Source organism: Clinocottus analis, unplaced genomic scaffold (assembly GCF_023055335.1).
Source record: "Clinocottus analis isolate CAN_PGR_092001 unplaced genomic scaffold, fCliAna1.0.p SCAF_21, whole genome shotgun sequence".
Taxonomy (NCBI): Eukaryota; Metazoa; Chordata; class Actinopteri; order Perciformes; family Cottidae; genus Clinocottus; species Clinocottus analis.
Genome location: NW_027175943.1, coordinates 10973605 through 10988473, shown reverse-complemented (window position 1 = coordinate 10988473; position 14869 = coordinate 10973605). Strand labels below are relative to the sequence as shown.

Below are 14869 nucleotides of genomic sequence, written 5' to 3'. Positions count from 1 at the left end.
GTTTTGCAGACGGTAGTCGCTAACGTACTGGTACGTTCTTGTTCAGGATTAGGATTTGCAAAAAACAATCGTATATGTACAGCTAACAACGAGCCACGTCACAGAAACAGCTAAGAGCTCAAATTTGCAAACGGTTATTATGGCACTGTATGTATGGTCAAATGTCTTAACATGTTCCCTGATGTAAGAATGTGATTTGGATATTTACATTGCATATAATCAACAATAGAGTGCTATTTAGCTAATAAACACGATTCTTTCTGGGAGAGTTTGATAGTTAAAAGAGCCACTGGTTTATTGTAACTAATTCAGAGGACAGTCTTCCATCTTGTAAAGGTATTGATAGTTTTAATAACAAACTTACTTCATATGATAAAGAGTATGAAGGTTTATTAAAAGTTCTACTGTTTTACAACCAATAATAATATTTATTCCAGAAGAGTTGCATCTTTTTTAGCTTCGTTTTTTACATACTCACCAAAGCCTGCGATAATTAGTGGAGAACAGCCAACAATGCAATTGTTTAGACTGGTAATATTGAATTTTGGGAGTTTTAAAAAATCTGAAAAATCGATGCAGGTGCTAATATTTTCTTTTCATGCATAATAATAATTACGTTAAGTGCTTTCCCTACTTCTGTGTGAAAACATGGACAAATGCACATTTTGTATTGTATTGAAATTGAATTGTGAACCGTATAATCTAGATTTTGTTTTTCCTTCCTCCAGTGACCTGGAAGCTTCACAATGGTGAAAATATTCATCGGGAACTTGTCACCAGACACCACTTCGGATGAACTACGCTCCCTCTTCTCACAATATGGCAAGATTGGAGAGTGCACCATTGTCAAGAACTTTGGCTTTGTGCACATGGATGACAAAGCGGAGGCGGAGGAAGCCATAAGCAACCTCCACCACTATGAGCTCAATGGCATGCCAATGAATGTAGAAATGAGCCGCAGCAAGACGAAAGGATCCACCAAACTACATGTTGGCAACATTGGCTGCACCAACCAGGAGCTGAGGGCCAGGTTTGAAGAGTTTGGCTCTGTGGTGGAGTGTGACATAGTAAAAAACTATGCATTTGTTCACATGGATCGAATGGAGGATGCCGTGGAGGCCATTAATCAGTTAGACAACACGGCTTTTAAAGGTGAACTCTTGGGCTGGGGCTAAGGGGAAGTTGATTCTTTTTATTTGAAATATGTAGCATCAAGAATATGTCATTGTCATCTTGTCGTTTGATGGGTAAGTAATAGACATATCACAGGTAAGTAGAAATAAAAAGTTGGAGGATAACGGTAAGCTGAAGATAGAAAGGCAGCTCATATTTTTTTAAAGCTGGTATCCGTAATAACGTTGGTTTGTATAATAGAATATTGTAAAACACAAATGAGCACCTACTTAAATTTACTGACCATGTCACATCTGGTCCAGTTGTTAATGCAAGTACAGTCAGTTTTATACTAGAATTAATGACTAACATACCATATTATTATTATTATTACAAATCAAGTTCAACTGCATAGAGCCGTTAAGATCTTCATTTGGTTTGTGCAGTCAATGTGCAGGATCAGATTCTGGGCTGCACGCTAAATGCGAACCCTCGGTGACACGGGCAAATAATGTAAAATCTTCGTCACGTGGACCCTTGATAAATTTGAGTTGTCAAACTTTGCTGACGTGTTTTAGCATTAGCTGATTCAAATAGCTCTGTAATATTTCAGAGATCTTTTCTGTGGTATCAACATTGTCTGGATTTCCTTTTGCCAGTGCACTGGGTAAGAATGTGTTGGAAGTTACGGATTTCAGCTTTAATACCTTTTTTAATGCTTAGATCTTAATCCATATCTTTTTGCTATTTTTGAAAGAAAATGCATCTTTTTATAAGACATTGTATGCCAGGCAGGAAATGTTAAGTATTATTTAGAATTAATGCAGGCATACGTCCTTATTGAGTCTTTTCTTTTTAAGGCAAACTGATGAGCGTGAAGCTTTCGACTAGCCGCCTGCGTACTGCGCCGGGAATGGGAGACCGATCGGGTTGTTATCGTTGCGGGCAGGAAGGCCACTGGTCCAAAGAATGCCCTCTAGACCAAAATGGCTTCCACAGAAACGGCTCAGAGCCGAAGTCTGATGGATACGATGACTCGAGATTTGGCGAGCGTGCTCACAACAGGGGTTATCAACCGGACTTCAGTGGCGAGCCAGATTATGGTGGCGGCTTTGCTCCTGCACATGGTTTTTCCCGGGGTGCCGGTCACGGTGGCAGCATGGCGGGGTACGGAAGGGGTTCGGGCTACGAGAATGCAATGAGATACGGGCCGCACCCCGGTTACGGCTTAAACGCTGTCGCTGAACATAGCATGGCTCGGATGTACGGCAGCGAGGCGGCATTCAGGAGCAACGGCTCGCTCTATGGCGCGGTACCAGCCTACCCGATGCGACGGTCGCCTTACGAGGAACGGGATCCGTACGGGGTCGTGGACTACTACGAGAAGTACAGGGCCAATGCTTACGGCGGCAGTTATTTTGAGGAACACCGCGCCGTCCCCTTGCCTGCTCCATCAACATCATCCTCCACAGCTTTAATGAGGGATCGTCTGCCCCCCTCTAGCGTCGACCCATACGAGTGCCCCCCCCACCCTCCTCCACCAGCCCCGGTCTCCTCATACTTCGCACGTGACCGGAGTCCGATTCGGAGAGTCCCCGTCGAGGCAGATGGATACACATATGAGCGTTCGCGCATTTCCCCGGTGCCTGCCCTCCCAAGGAGCACTACCTTTGAACATCCGGGCGCTGATCGGGCACGTTATACATACTAATCCTTGTCCCACACAGCCAGGTGAGAGCTCCCTGTCATTTAGTGAATAGGTTAGCCAAAGTGCTATTGGAATCAATCAAAATGAAACGTTAAACATACCATCTCATTGGTAATATCATAGGCAGAAGTGTGTATGTGAGGAGTGGGTATTACAAATGAGGCTACAATAAAGCTTACCAACCGTAATAGCCAACGAGTAGATTTCAACGTGAATGCCCTCACAAGCTATGATTTCATTCTAAGTACATCAAAATAGTAGTACAACTGATGCTAAGTTGAACACCTTTCCTTGTCCTATTCATGTGTTATGCTACAGCTGCAGGGCAGATACTGGGTTCATCTACAACCTGGCTGATGTCTATTCATGAGAATGGATCTTTGGCTCTCTGAAAGAAGCTCTATGTTTATACACTATTTAGTCTGAATAGAAACAAATTAAAATAGTGCATGGTGCATGTTTTAAAGGTTAGTCACTATTAATTGGATTTAACAAATACTTTTTTCGGCAGCATCTAATGTTTTACTGTGTGTTTTTGTGTATTTGTGTTTGTGAAAGTTAACATTGTTACTGCATACGTGAAGCAATTGAGTACTGTATGCTTCATCACCTACATTGTTTAACCTGCCAGCTTAAATGTCACACCTGTACCCAAATATGGACCTTTACAGATAACAAACAAATTGTGACACTTTAGTATTTTAGTTACTTCAAACCTTTCTATCAAACGAAGTTGTGAACTTTTTTTTCTTTTCTTTTGTCAATAGGCATATTAAATAGATTTTTATTGCTGTAACAAACATGAACCTTCACATCTTGAACGTATGTTGAAGTCTCACAAAGCTGTCCGTTTTGATTTCTAACAAAGGGGTTAAAATTAAAGTCTGTCTAAAATCTGAAAACTGACCTTTGTGTTTATTGTGTCATCTGGATCTGGAATGATGTGAAATGGCGTTCACAGTTGAAGTGCAACCGTCAATCAAAACATAAGTTGGAGTCGACCACCTTGGAAGGGAAAGACCATCTGAACTCTGAAGTGGATGAGGACATAATAAAATAGGGTGAGAAGTGTGGTCAAGCTGATTAGTTTGCAGATACAATCACATTAGCGAGCACACGTCTTACTCATTTGGGTATCACAAGCCACATTACATTTTGTGTTCATGTTGGCCAATATATTCATTTATATATGAAAGATGTGAACAGCAAGATGCTTTGTCAAATGATGCTGCAGTTGCTTAGCTATAGAACACTGAATTAAAATTATTTAATTCTGATCCTTGAGCTTTATTAAATGCTCTTCCACTCTTGTAAGTACAATTGTTCTGTTTGAATTGTATTTGCACTGGTGGGATAGAAGGTGCCTTTAAATTGAAAGCGTAAGGCTGGATGATTAAAAGTATTTTTATATCATTTGCATACTTAAGAAATTGTTTTAATTCATTGTTAATTTTCTGTGTTACAAGATTTTAAGAGTAGGTACGTTTATTCAGCTCGTCAGCGATGGGTAGAACTCTAAGAGGATTGATAGTACAAAAAGCTAATCAGTTTTCAGAATGGGCTACAACAGAAAAGCTTTGACCAATAGAACACGGCCTATGGGGAGGGGCTTGGTCTGGCCAATGGGAATGCTTTATACTACAGCGGATCATCCTTTGTGGTTTTCCGTTAGGCGCCATTTTGATTAAAGTAATGTGAGGCTCGATTGTGAGCAACGCTGTATGCTATTTTTTTCGAATTAATCAAATTTATACCAGAGTCGACAGTCGTTTAACAGAGGCTAAGCCATTCGAGGACACCGAAAATGGCCACGGGCGCAAATGCAACTCCTTTAGGGAAGTTGCACCCTAGCATTGGCGCTAAACGAGGATTTGACGCTGGGCCTGGTGCGGGGAACGGGTTGATGGCAGCACCAGCGCCGCCCGCAGCCTTTCCGTCTATACAAGCTTTCCAGCCACCGATGCCAAGCGCATCTTTTGCGCAACCTCTTCAGTTCAATCCTGGGGCAGCTTTTCCGACCCAGGCTCCACAACAACCAGTTGTGGGCGGCGGACTGGCCAAACCAGGTAACTTATCTGAACCCCTGCTAAGTATAACCAATGAGGAAGAAGTTTGAGCTAGTCGTGTAGCTAATGAGGCTACGTAACATGGGTTAAAGGCCCCGCGTAAAGCCCCGGCCTTGCACAAAATGGAGAGTCCTGTTAACGTTAGTTAGAACGTGCACTTAAACTAAATACCCAAAGTTATTTAGCTCTCTTTAATGTGCAACAAGGGACTATCTGTTTATTAGGCTTGATGTTTTCTCTTTCACCTAAAACGTAACTATTATTCAACCGACCATACACGACGCAAACATGAGGCTAATACAAGGATGTCCCGTTAGCTGTGTTAACTTACTGCGCCGTGCTAGAAGTTAGCGTCATATTGTTATTGACTTAAGCTCGCGCATTGTCGATCATGAGTTGTGAACCATGGTAGGGGCTTTACGTTTGTAGGATCAAAAGGCGCATTTGCCTTTTAATTTGATCTCTTTTCTTAAATGGGGTATTACTATAATCAGTCCAGCCTTTAGTGGCTACTTGTAATTGATGAGCACGCCGTGTTTGGCACTTTCTCACGTATGAAAGCCCACCTGGATAATATCTGCCGTTTCTCTCAATAGATTTCGGTCAGAAGAAATCAAGGAAGAAGAGTCGCTGGAGCAGCGAGACGCCTGATCAGAAGACTGTCATACCGGGCATGCCCACTGTTATTCCCCCTGGATTGACCCGGGATCAAGAGAGAGCCTATATAGGTAAATATTTAATTTAAATAAGGAAATCAATCATTATTAATAAAGTTTGCGATATTACTGTAATCATAAAGGCCGGTATGGTTCATAACATGTTTCATCAATAACATCTGTTTGAGGTTCTAGTTTTCTTACATGGTGAACACGAGTATTAATTTAACATTTATGTCCTGTTTGCTGATTTCCCAACAGTTAGAGCTCTCGAAAGGCACCCACGAGACGCTTTACTAACAATACGCTTTTAGTAGTATTATTAATGTATGGAAAGTGACATTACTATGTCACACAAAATGGGAAATGTCTAATTTTGCTCCAACTGTTGAGACGAAGCAATCATTTCCAATGAGCAATGATTATACCTTGATGATGTACAGTGTTCATTAAGATTATTTCTCTTTAATGGAAGTGTTTCTGTGGTCTTATGGTTTGCATACCATTGGACACCCATTAACAAGAGGAGTTTGAGATAAATGATTTAAACACCACTGCTTGCTGATATCTGTCCTGAGCTGCAGGTCACTACTCACCGTCTTGCTTGATCCCCTACACATCATCAGTATTGTTCCTGTGCATGTAGGCGTTACTCATAATGTTTAGGACATGCCAAAGTGTGCTTCTGTTTCTTTTGGTCCAAGTGTAAGCAATGCTGCTTTAATGGCAAATCAATCCAACATGTTTACGTTACTCAACCAGGCGATTTTGCGGGCACTGCAAATTGGGAAACTCTTGATCACTGTTATTGTGATCTAACATAGTATAAAAGATCATATGAAACATAATTTAATCACAAATGCCTTCGAGCAGCAGTGTAGCACCAACATACTGCCTTCACAGGCCCTCAACGGGGTGTTCTGAAGCAGACAAGTTCCTTTTTGTCAATAACTGGCCTCGTGTTATTGATTCTGTGCACTCATTGGTAATGGTTGTACTTCTTTGGTATGTAAACATTCATTTGTGCCCACCTTCTGTTGGTCACATTTATCGTTTCCTTTGCTCATTCAGTTGATCCCTTAAAACAGTTCATGGGAAGAGTTTTTAAGATTAATTTGCTGTAAACCTAAATTCACAGGGCCTGTATCCATTCCTATAATCCAAAGTAATTGTTTCAGTGACCGGTAACGCTCTGGGTTTGGGAGGTATTTCATTACAGCTTTCATAATGTGCATGGGATGACAGATTTATTTTCTCATTGCCTTCTAAGTGTTAGAATTTTCCGTCACTGCTGAAGTGCAAAGAGTCACTGTAATCACCTTTTTTTTTGTTATTGAAACGGGCAAAACAAATAGACCAATCAGTGATTTTTAGACCTGACGTGTCCCGAAAATGCCAAAGCCATTGATAAAAATATGTTGCAGTGTGGGAAGCAATGAATGGAAGACAAAACAGAGGCTTAAAATATTGACGATTTGGCAGGCATTTTTAGGAATCCTGGTCTAGATGTTTACTGATATTTTTATTCATTGTCTGAAAAAAAGGTTAGTATGGTCTATGCTAATGTAAATAATCTAGAGCACATATTCACATGTGTTCCTCTGATTTCATGCTTTAGTCTTACCAGATGTTCATCTGATCTCCCCTTTTTATTTTTGATTTAACAGACTCAACATTTGTCTTTACCTCAGTAATATTTGAGACAGTGCTCTAATGTGAAGAGCGTTGTCTCTCTGATGTTGTTGTGGTAACCACATTTCTCTCCATCCTTGTTTTTCTTTCCTAACCTGAATTCTTCCAGTCCAACTGCAGATTGAAGACCTGACTCGTAAACTACGTACAGGAGACCTGGGAATCCCTGTTAACCCTGAGGACAGGTCGGAAAAAGATTAAACCTATGAACAGTAACATTTTCTCTACCTTCTTGACTTTTTGGAAGATAAATGTTGATTTTCAGTATATTTGTGGTTGTTAGGCTACATCTCAGTTTCCATAGTAGTGTTAGCTGGCAGATGTAGAGTTTAGTTAGCTATCGCCTCAGTGAAGGGCAACATTGTTTAACATGTTTTTCATAGTGTGTGAGTGTAGTGAGAGGAGTCGATCTACAATAATGCAGTCAGGAGCCTCTCAGAGACTTCTCACCATTCCATGGTTGAGAAGTATAGTTTTTATATTTATACGGAACTTCTTTAAAATAATTAATGGTACATTTCCATATCTAGGTCTATACCAATTTGTCAGGTAGATGTAGTTACCGACGCAGTTACGACTTTTCATTCTTTGACATGATAATTAATGTAAAACTCTACACAATAATATAAGACACCCGTCACCCTAAAATTAATCAGATATATTAAAAATGAGCCAGTGTTCGCAATTGCATTGAAAGAAAACTTTTAATTTTTTGATAAATTGAATTGGAAATATTTATTTATTAGAAATATTGCATCCAAATGAATGGCCAAAGTATACTTATAGGGAACTGACCATTTAAACAATTAGCTGTCTATTAGAAAAAGTTATACAAAAGCCGTCAATCAAATCTCTTGGTCTTCAACAGAGGAGGACCTTTGCTCAAAACCAAACTAACATTCATGAGTTTAGTTTTCAGCCTTTTCTATTCATTAATAAATTGAATCGTTATGTAACATAGTGTCAGAATGGAGGCACGAATGTGTGGGCAATATTATGTTGAGATGTACTTCAGCTGAGACAGTTAAGCAAATCAATGCCAGAACAAAGATAACCAACCCTCTTGAATATTTCTTTTTTTCTCTGAATATTTCTCATTTTACTTGACAGTTCAGTGGAGTCGTTGCTTCAGATTTAGCTCTTTAGTATTGTTTCACCCATTGCTTGTTTTATGTGTCTAATGTAGAGTGATGTGTACATACATGATGCATAATGTATAAAGGTTTTCTTCTGAAACAGGTGTGGGTCAAAACGACATACTCTAAATGTAATATTTTTTTGGATTGATTATTTCATATCTTTTCGCTTTAAAGTTTACATTTTCCAGATGAATTGGCTTTTTTAAAAGTTAGTTGGTACCCAAAGGATCTCAGACGTCCCATTAATTGATGGTGCCTTGCCTTTCCTAACTTTTTTTTAAAAAACCTACTGAATAGTCGCTAACTTTTTTCCACTGGTGATTGGGGTCACGGCCTGTAGCCTACATGATAAAATACCAGTGATCAATAGGTTTTGGTTTAAACTTAACAAATGATTTGGATTCTGTTTTTCCCCTCATGTGGCTTTAAGCGTTTCCACCTGGGGAGGGGGGGGGCATGTTCTAGTTTTCCCTCTGGACTCTTGAGGTCTGGAAGAAAACTGCTCGAATGATATGGGCTCTGGAAAAGCAGGGGCCAGCTTATAACATAGTTTCCATAAGGATCTGTTTCCACAGGATGTGGCTCTCTAGAGTGTGTGAAGTTGACATTTTGTTAGCTAGAGTCCCTGTCGCCTGAACACTGTATATAGCATTTCTCTTCATAATCAGACATTTCCACAGCAACTAAAAAGTTGATTGCAGAGCTGCAGCACTCTCAGTCCCTCCCCAGTCTAAAGTGACAACTGGGGGGTTTCAGGCTGTCACCGTTGGAAGCTTGAAGCATAAAAGGGGAAAAAAGCCTATATTTAATTTCTCACTCTTCACATCACATGGACACAAATGTGGCTCTCTGATGGGAGAGCATAGGAAAAGGTGGATATCTAATCTTAATTCCTTTTCTCTAACCCAAATTACCCCACATCAATCTAACCCTTTTTCAAGCACAGAGCCTCCTTAACGCCGCAACACAGGTTTTCAGCATCCAAGGGGAGGTACGGACCTCTTCCGCCACGCCAACACCAAGCAACTCTCAAAGCCAGCGTTTCTGCTTAGGATTGCGAATTTTGCTTTGGTTTCTTTTCCTTACCTCCCAACTTTGCTTTCTTGTAGGCCAACAATCCTGTATGCAGGTTTACTTATGGCCGTTTCATTTTTTTTAATTTCTCTTTTGTGGTTGATGCCCCTTCAGTGTATTGGGTTAATTACCACTTTGCAGCTTTGGTTGCTCCCCTTTTTTTAATGCCCTGAATTGTATAAAAGAATGGACTCTAGCCTTTGAAAGGTCAGTGCAGAGTTCCTACATCGTTTTCTTTTAGTTTTGAGTGAACTCCTGCACTGGCCATGAGTCGCATAGTCTATCTGAGAATTCTCTCAGTAGATCCAAATTTTTAAAACAGTTTTTTATTTATTTTTTTACATTCTTTCTAAAGCATGTCAGTAAAATTCCTAATGATCTGAAATTCTTAAAGACTAGTTAGCTGTAGGGAGCATGTGTGTTTTCTATTGCCAGAGCTCCACTTCTAGAAAGGTATCAATGATGTTTTTCCTGTCTTTTGTCTGTCATTTTCAGATCTCCTTCTCCGGAGCCCATCTACAACAGCGAGGGCAAGAGGTTGAACACACGCGAGTATCGCACGCGAAAGAAGATCGAGGAGGAGCGCCACTCCCTCATCACAGAGATGGTTGGTCTCAACCCGGACTTCAAGCCTCCTGCTGACTACAAGTATGAATTCTTTACTTGCTTTCCACACTTGCTGTCTAGAGACACAGTCTTTGTTGTATGTACATTGAGCTATATACATTGTACGACCTCTGCCGTCTTAAATTTACTGTATTCAACGTCCTGCAGTTCATTCCAAGTTTCACCGAATTTTTGTTGGGTTCAGGCGAGTCATTTATGGCTATCTAGTTTGCAGAGTAGTGCATGTTTTATATTTTTTACAGCATCTGGTTAAAGCAAAATCTTTATTTCTGGCCAGATTTTAAATGAGAAATGTATGAATAAAATGTTTTTGATTAAATATCACACATTATTTGGTTTCTTTTTCTAACGAAATATGTCCTTTGCACATGATGTGTTTAAGGACCGTCGGAGATGAAAGTCTGATAATGGAGTTTATCTTGTATTTCTTTCCCACAGACCTCCAGCCACCAGAGTCAATGACAAAGTTATGATCCCCCAAGACGAATACCCGGAAATCAACTTTGTTGGTCTGCTAATCGGGCCACGGTAAACAAGACAAATGTTACTTTCATGTTGCATTTTTTCAACAGTACAGTCGAGCAGGAGCTTAGTTTTGTTCCCTCCTTTTCTGTTTTTACCAGTGGTAATACGCTGAAGAACATAGAGAAAGAGTGCTGCGCCAAGATCATGATCCGAGGTAAAGGTTCTGTGAAGGAGGGGAAGGTAGGCCGAAAGGACGGTCAGATGCTGCCGGGGGAAGACGAGCCTCTGCATGCGCTAGTCACCGCCAACACAATGGAGAACGTCAAGAAAGCTGTGGAGCAGGTTAGAATGTCATCAGAGTCCTGTTAGACGTTGCACGTTCGCTCAGCTCCTACATGACCGCAGCACTGATTTGTGTCCACAGATTCGCAACATTCTGAAGCAAGGCATTGAGACGCCCGAGGATCAGAACGACCTTCGAAAGATGCAGCTGAGGGAGCTTGCTAGACTCAACGGCACGTTGAGGGAAGATGACAACAGGTCAGTGTCGATACCATTGGTGGTAAATGTCAGGCCCTATGCTCAGTTTAAACTGTAGAGAACCATTGAAGCCTGAATGTACCCATTTGTCTCTGTAGAATCCTCCGTCCATGGCAGAATTCTGAGCCGCGCAGCATCACTAACACCACCCTCTGTACCAAGTGCGGTGGAGCTGGCCACATCTCCTCTGACTGCAAGTACACCAGGTGACCATCAGCTGATCCGATCCTAAAATGTAGACGTATTCATGTGGTGGTATCAACCTGTTTCTAACTGCGATTGCTGTTTTGCTTTGTGCAGCTCATTCGCTGCCCACAGAGCAACGGGCGGCGAGCCTCCTCAGTCAGCCCAGGACAAGGCTCGGATGGACAAGGAGTATCTGTCCCTGATGGCTGAGCTAGGGGAGGCTCCGGTCCCCACATCTGGTGGAGGACACTCCAGCAGCCATGGAGGAGGACAGCGGTCTTCAGGACTCAACAATCACCAGCAACAGGTTAGTTGGCAACACCCATGAGTCCATATTCACCAACATACCAGTGTGAAGAAGAGTCCTAAACCAGTGACTATTTGTGTGCATCAGAACCGGCCTCCCTGGATGAACTCGAGTCAGAATGAGAGCAGGAACTACCATAGCATACACGGCGCCCCTAGTGGCCATGGAGGACACCACAGTTACCCTCCCCCAATGCCCAGCATGGGAGGCCCCCCAATGCCCCCCAACCCCAATGGCCTGCCGCCCCCCTGGATGCAGCCCCCTCCTCCTCCCATGAACCAGGGACAAGGACCTCATGGACACCCCATGGGTAAGAGCTGGCGTTTTGGAGGTGGGGAAACCGATGGTCACGTTGCTCCTCGGGGGGCCTGGACAGTTGAAGAGGAAGCCATGAGAGAGACATGTGAGGCCTAAATACTGTGTGACGTGTTCTGAAAGAGTTTAGTCTAAACTCTCAAATCTATGTTTCTATAATTCATTGTGACTTGCACGCATCAAAGATATCATGATCTTGATACATTGACTTTCAGATCAAATAAAAAGACATCAAAATGTTTAGTAAGAAGGAATGTGTGGCTGACATTACAGCAGAGCATTTGATGATACCATCTATTGTATTAGAAAATACAAATTTGACAGCGAGTGGATTTTTCAAAGAAACACCTTCAAATACAAGAACGTTGCTCCCGGCAGGATTTGAGTTGGAGTTCACAAAAAAAAAGATCATTTTAGCTTTAATGATCGGTGATTGACATCACTGACCATTGACTGTAACATTAAAGCCACCCGCCTCTAGAGGAATACATCTAGCGTGCATGGGGCTTCAGAGAGCTGACACACATTAGGGAAAGATATTTAATGGAATAATTAAATGTTTTTGAATACAGTTGACGATGTAACTGAGACCCCATCATCCTTTTAAGTCCTGGAAAAGTGCTCCTTTTTAAATCCATATTGCGATTACTCTCCTTCTCCAAGCGTTTTTTTGTTGCAGAATTTGATTGCCCTTCATAATAAACATCAAACTGTATTTTGATTTCCTTGTAGGTCTGTTGCCACCTCCAATGAGCATGATGCCGCCTCCACCTCCTCCCCCCAGCAACCAGCCCCCTCCTCCCCCTTCTGGACCCCTGCCACCATGGCAACAGCAGGCTCCACCACCTCCTCCAACCAGCAGCATGGCAACCAGTACGCCGCTTCCCTGGCAACAGAGTAAGATGCACTAAAACAATTTATCTTTTTTTATATCAGTTCTTAGTCGAGGACATTGTGTGAGATGGTACAAATGATTAAGACACAACTTAATTCATTTGTACATCGTGGTCCACTATAAAAAGATTCATACAATTATAACCCTAAAAAGGCCGTCTGTGGAAGCAGCAATGTGTCATGATGGCGGACATAAGGGCCTCGGTACTGATAGTTCCACATGTTTCAGTGTTTGGTGTTGTACTGCAACCTGACCGTGTGAACGTTTTTGGTGACAGTAAAGGGTTAACCTCCAGCTGCCCCCTCCCCACACAGATACCACCACCACGTCCAGCCCTGGCACCGGCACCCTGCCGCCATGGCAGCAGACCCAGCAGCCTGCAGCCTCCGGAGCCCAGCCACCACCCCCCATGGGGAGCCCATCTATGGTGCCGCCTCCCCCTGGCGTCCAGCCCCCGTTACCCCCGGGTGCCCCTCCTCCTCCCCCTCCACCGCCTCCAGGCTCAACTGGCATGATGTATGCCCCGCCGCCGCCCCCACCACCCATGGACCCTTCCAACTTTGTCACCATGATGGGGATGGGGGTACCAGGCATGCCCCCCTTCGGCATGCCCCCCGCACCTCCACCCCCTCCACCCCAGAATTAACCCTCCCACAAAATAGTCCTCCCGCAAGAGTTTCCACCCTGCTGCACATTGTGGATGTGTGATCACAGAAAAAGATATAACCAGTGCTTTATTTTTTATTGGTCCTTGATATGGTGGAGACATCTGTGAAACAATGAAAGGTTGTGTTAGTTAAATTTGTAAAGTTGCGTAACTTTAGTAAATTACTTATTTTTTCTGTTTTTAAAGTTTGTGTTTCCACAAATCTCCTTGTGTGTGTGCACACACTGGCTCATGATTTGCATTGCTCCCATAGATTGTCACATTACTTGTAAACCAAATAAACTGCTCAAATAGCCAGACGGGGGTTTAATTACTGCTCAACAATCTCACCGCTTCAAATGTCCAATCCAGACCGTCACGCGCAACTATTATTGGATTTAATATATTGAAGTTTAACTTGCATGATCCATTATTCACAAATTTATACTCCTGTCATGTTCTCCATGTTGGCTTTGAGTTGAATAAGATTAATATTTTTGTAATATCGAGATGTGAAGTGTATCTTAGTTCTGTCAGAAAACCTTTTTGTAGTACTGTCTCCTGATTGTTTTCCAGAAATTCCCAGGGTTTTAATTGTTTTTCTTTTGTTACTTGCCTGCGTCTCAGTTGTGATATTGAGTTTGAAAAAGGGGAAATCGACGCACCGATCTGCCGTCTTCTGACACCCTGCACTACTTGAATGCTGAGAATCTGATATTTGAGTTTTTCTGCATCTCTTTCTGCTCCGATAAGACGTGTGCAGTGTTTGTGTTACTTCTGCAAGGACAAAAATATTTTGTCCCTTGAGTTATTACGGAGAAAAAAATGTTAGTTTTACTCTGTTTCTGGAATCAGTCGGTTGTCCTGGTGCCAGCGTGAATGAAAGGCCGTTGAAGTCTTGCTTGGTTTTGCATTAAACTGATCCATTTCACCTTTTAGTCTTTGAGTACAGACTGGTTTCTCCTTTCATGGTTGCAGGACCCTTTGTGTCCGAATGCTTGCCAAGACTTTTTTTTTCCTGCCTTTGTTGGCGGCCTCATTCAATGTGTTGCATAACCAGGGTTTGTCCCGCTGTCCGCTGCCTCAAACTCTTCAGGAATTCTGCACTTAGAAACATGATTAAACAGTCTGCTCATACGGCCCCGTGTGTGCAGGCTGGTGAGGCAACAAGTAAAGATATATTTTCAGTTTTAAGATGACAGTAAGTCACTTTGGATAAAAGTGTCAGCTAAGATGAAATGTAATGTAAATGTAATTACAACAGTTTAAGAAGCAATGGGATTTGGCATTTGAGAAAATATTACATTTTTTTTCTTTGTCTGGTTTTAATTCATAGAAATTTCCTTTTTTTATATACAATTTTATTTCCCCCTGACAAACTAGTTTTTGAGGACATTTTTGACTTTACAAATTGGGATTTTTCTACTTTCACATGTCATT

The 14869-nt window shown here is 41.9% G+C and overlaps 2 protein-coding genes across 3 annotated transcripts in view; both read left to right on the top strand.

Moving 5' to 3' along the window:
* rbm4.1 (RNA binding motif protein 4.1) overlaps nucleotides 1-3739 on the top strand; it is a 4364-nt gene extending 625 nt beyond the window's left edge. Inside the window, exons 2-3 of the mRNA XM_068588200.1 lie at nucleotides 729-1152; nucleotides 1974-3739. Of these exons, the coding sequence (XP_068444301.1) occupies nucleotides 747-1152; nucleotides 1974-2824 (1257 nt within the window). The 5' untranslated portion in view covers nucleotides 729-746 and the 3' untranslated portion in view covers nucleotides 2825-3739. The remainder of the gene's footprint in view (nucleotides 1-728; nucleotides 1153-1973) is intronic.
* A 736-nt stretch (nucleotides 3740-4475) lies between these two features.
* Nucleotides 4476-14367, top strand: sf1 (splicing factor 1). 2 transcript variants are annotated; one of them, XM_068587657.1, is made up of 12 exons: nucleotides 4476-4887; nucleotides 5484-5615; nucleotides 7345-7420; nucleotides 9944-10096; nucleotides 10514-10603; nucleotides 10699-10882; nucleotides 10965-11080; nucleotides 11179-11286; nucleotides 11381-11573; nucleotides 11661-11883; nucleotides 12621-12785; nucleotides 13098-14367. In XM_068587657.1, the coding sequence occupies exons 1-12, from the start codon at nucleotides 4626-4628 to the stop codon at nucleotides 13427-13429; spliced, it is 2034 nt and encodes a 677-aa protein (XP_068443758.1). In that variant the 5' UTR covers nucleotides 4476-4625; the 3' UTR covers nucleotides 13430-14367. The 2 variants fall into 2 exon arrangements, with proteins under 2 accessions (XP_068443758.1, XP_068443757.1); XM_068587656.1 differs by having other exon boundaries at nucleotides 11661-11976.
* The last annotated feature ends 502 nt before the right edge of the window (nucleotides 14368-14869 follow it).

Excerpts from the sequence above, each read along its gene's own strand:
- sf1 (XM_068587656.1), top strand. The coding sequence starts at position 4,626 with ATGGCCACGGGCGCAAATGCAACTCCTTTAGGGAAGTTGCACCCTAGC. Across the intron at positions 10,097-10,513 it reads AAGCCTCCTGCTGACTACAA|ACCTCCAGCCACCAGAGTCA; the intron begins GTATGAATTCTT and ends TCTTTCCCACAG. Across the intron at positions 11,977-12,620 it reads GGAAGCCATGAGAGAGACAT|GTCTGTTGCCACCTCCAATG; the intron begins GTGAGGCCTAAA and ends ATTTCCTTGTAG.